The sequence below is a fragment of the Fukomys damarensis genome, unplaced genomic scaffold (assembly GCF_012274545.1).
Source record: "Fukomys damarensis isolate Sample0158 unplaced genomic scaffold, DMR_v1.0_HiC HiC_scaffold_23, whole genome shotgun sequence".
In the NCBI taxonomy this organism is placed as follows: Eukaryota; Metazoa; Chordata; class Mammalia; order Rodentia; family Bathyergidae; genus Fukomys; species Fukomys damarensis.
The window spans coordinates 22,712,544-22,715,849 of NW_022900935.1; the positions used below are offsets into that span (position 1 = coordinate 22,712,544).

The window sequence follows — 3,306 nt, forward strand, 5'->3', positions numbered from 1 at the left end:
TTTTGGAGACAGGGTTTCACTATGTAGTTGAGACTGACCTGGAACTCACTATGTAGCCCAGGCTGGTCTCGAACTCACAGCAATCCTCCTGCCTCAGCCTCCTGAGTGCTGGGATTACAGGTATGAGCCACCATGCCTGGCTCATTTACTACTTCTGTTATCAGAAAAATTTCACTTTACAAAGAAAGAGAGGGAGAGAGAAGCGGATAATCTTTTTCACCATATGGGGTTTGGCCTCAAGATCCTTGAAGTCGGTCTCCTTCACTCCGGACATGGTTTGGTAGTAGTCCAGGTTCTGCCGCATCTCCATGTGCTCAGGGTTGCCCACAAAGAAGGTGTGTGCTGCGGCTACAGCTTTCTCCAGCTTGTTTATCTAAGGGTGAAGCACAAAATATCACTCTCACGCCAAACTTGGAAGGCTTGTGTCCACATATGTAGTTCACGGTAAACAGGAAATCCCGGCCTCCCTAAGCCTTTCTGAGCTTTCAGTCAGTTCTCCTGGGCACCGCCAGGCCAGGGCAGCAGGAGCACAGTGGCCTACATATCTGCAGCTCTTTCCCCAGTCAGCCTTAGGGCCTCCCCAAATTACAGAAAGTAATGCTTTAGTGGCACAAAGTTCTACCTTAAAACAAAGGGCATATTTTAGGGGGAGCTATGAAGACTGGCTACCCAGGTAATAGAGTCTTAACATTTAAATGTAGTTACTAAGCTGAAGAAAGTTTACAGCTTCAGGATTCAGGAGTAAGGAAGGGCAGATAACAATTAAACTGTGCTAAGAATTTTCCTAGAAAACTTTTTTTCTGCATAAAATAAAATCAAGAGTTTTTGACACATTCAGGGCAAAGGTGGATGGCTGAAAAATCCCAAGGTCCTTTACAAAAGCCAGAGATGGTATTTTCTGACTCAAAGCCTGGGGCTCAAGAAGTTAAAACAAACGTCTATTAAAAGAAATCTAAGGGGAAAATGTGCTACAGGCCTTAATAATGCCTACCCAAAGCAATAGATTCCAGTATATCAAAATAATACAGCTTCATATAGAGGACCCAAAATAAATCACCGAAGATCTATGTGCTCTGGTGTTAGACAGACCAGCAACAAATCTAGGTTTAATGGCACTTTCTGTGATTTAGATATCTGCCCTCCAATTCCGTTCCCTTGTCTGTTATCTGGAGGTAGCACTCACTGCCTTCTCATGGGATTGTTGAGGAGTTCAAAGAGATGACAGATGTGCAGCTTTGAACACAAGTCTTTGAACCTAGGGTGCCTCACACAACAAAGAAAATGCTCAATAAATCGGAGCTGGTATCCTTGATGCGCTAAGAATTTTCATTTTATCATCAGTAATAGTAAAAGCACACTTAAGTAATAGTAAAACCATACTGAAGCATGGTTAGGTAATACAGGGTGTAAATCTCTGCACCTTCGTTTCTAAATGTAGAATTAGAAATTCATCTTTCCTTTTATGGATTTACTCTCCCTTAACTTTCAATACTGCTCCTCAGTTCTTCCCTCCCTTCTTTCCTTAAACTGTTACCCTCAAGGCACTAGGTACCTAATTTCCTTCTCTCTGATGGAGAGACAGAGAGAAAGAAAGAGAGACAGAGAGAGAGAGACACTGGTTTCCTAATTCAAACTGTTTTTGCTGCTACCACTTTCTCTTTCCAAGGCTTATTCTATGGAGTCCAGAACTAGCACTGTCAAACCCAATTCTGATGATGGGCTGCCCGAATCCTGCAGAATTCTCTTCCAAATCTGGCTCTGCTAAACTTTCTGGTCTCCTCTTCTGCTGTTCCACACACACAACCCAATAATCCAGTCACTGCAACAGACTCCTTTCCTGCTTGGGTTCCACTTTAGATAGAGATCTGGAATGGACACTTTCCTCTCCCAAGCAGTATGTAGTTAGTTAGGTCAGACGCGGTGTCGCCTCTTTTCTCAAGCTTAATATCTGGGAGATGAAGCTAGATCTTCCCTCCTCTGTGCTCCCTGTCCTATCTAAACTACAGCGATTTTTAGCAGCAAAGCAAAAACAAGAGTAAGCATTTCATCCCTTGTGTAAGGACTGGAATGTAGAAGATAGTCAATAAATGTCTGTCAAAAGACTTTAAGTGGCGCTGTTAGGTGCTTCGACCAAAGCCATAGCCCAGTTATTTTGGACTCAAAATGCCCATACTTTTCCAGGAGAAATGGAGAGGAACGGCACAAGCAGAATGCTCTTGCAGGGGTGGAAATCTGGGATTCCCCAAGAGACTCAAAGTCTCTCTTTAGGTAGAACTGAAGGTCTGTTATAGGATGGACAGAACAGATACCCAGTATGGCTCCTTCCCCCCCCCCCGTGAAATAAAATGGGACTGATAGCGTCCACCTAGCAAGGCACCGTGAGAGTCTGGATAAATGAGTTAATAAATACCAAGTGCTTAAAACAGTGACGTGGAAATACAAGCTGCTCACTACCATCACCACACAAGCCAAGGCGGTCCAAATCTATTTGTATACTTGGACTTACAGCAAAGTGGCTTTCTTAAAAAATACTCATTTTGGGTGAAGGGAAGGCAGGGGTAAGGGGAAAAAATGAGAATCAAGACTTGTCATGTAGAGGTACAAGATCCCAACAATGAATGTAACTGCACTGTATCCCTAAAATGTACCAATAAACTCAATTAAAGCTGAAAAAAAATACTCATTTTCTTTGGAAACTGACTAGGCAAAGGGTCCCCCACAGGGAGGAGCCAGGCAGCCCCTGCCGGCGGCGCGACGTGGCAATCCCACGTCTCAAACAGCGCTGCTGGACTGTGCAGCAGGAAAAGCATCATTAGAGAATGAACCGGAAGGAAGATACTGTAGAGGGCTCCTCGCTTCTCACTTGGCCACTTACAATGAAATCAGGATGGGAGACCCAACCCGCCGCGCTTTACTTCTCTTTAGGAGGTCTCTCGGGAACAAAAGATCAAGTTTTTCTTGGCCTGGACCCTACCTTAGGCCGAACCCTTTAGAGCTAGCATCTGTCCAGGCAGACCAGCCGGGCAGATCTTCCTCCAGATAACCTGCTCTCCCTGGGTCCGGGAGCTCCCCAGCCACCCTCCCTCTCTGCAGACTCTTCCTGCTACCCGCTACGTCTCCCGGATCAGAAGGACTCCGACCGCCCGGCTCCGGGCAGGTCTGCACCTTGAAGTAGGCGACCTGCAGGTAGTTGTAGGGGCTCCGCTTGCGGAATTCCAGCTCCAGCTCCTCGCTGAGCGAGTGTGAGGCCGGAGGCCCGAGGCAGCGGCGCAGGCAGGCAGCGCGGCGCAGCAGGCCCCCGAAGAA

General features: G+C 46.3%; 1 protein-coding gene across 2 annotated transcripts in view; it reads right to left on the reverse strand.

The window, feature by feature from the left end:
• P3h1 (prolyl 3-hydroxylase 1) overlaps positions 1-3,306 on the reverse strand; it is a 22,666-nt gene that overhangs the window by 11,838 nt on the left and 7,522 nt on the right. Inside the window, exons 1-2 of one of the 2 annotated variants that reach the window (XM_010634097.1) lie at positions 3,166-3,300; positions 221-373 (exon numbers count right to left, since the gene is read on the reverse strand). In XM_010634097.1, the coding sequence (XP_010632399.1) occupies positions 221-310 (90 nt within the window). In that variant the 5' untranslated portion in view covers positions 311-373; positions 3,166-3,300. Of the gene's footprint in view, positions 1-220; positions 374-3,165; positions 3,301-3,306 lie in introns of those variants that run through there. The other variant, XM_010634093.2, reaches the window with a different exon arrangement.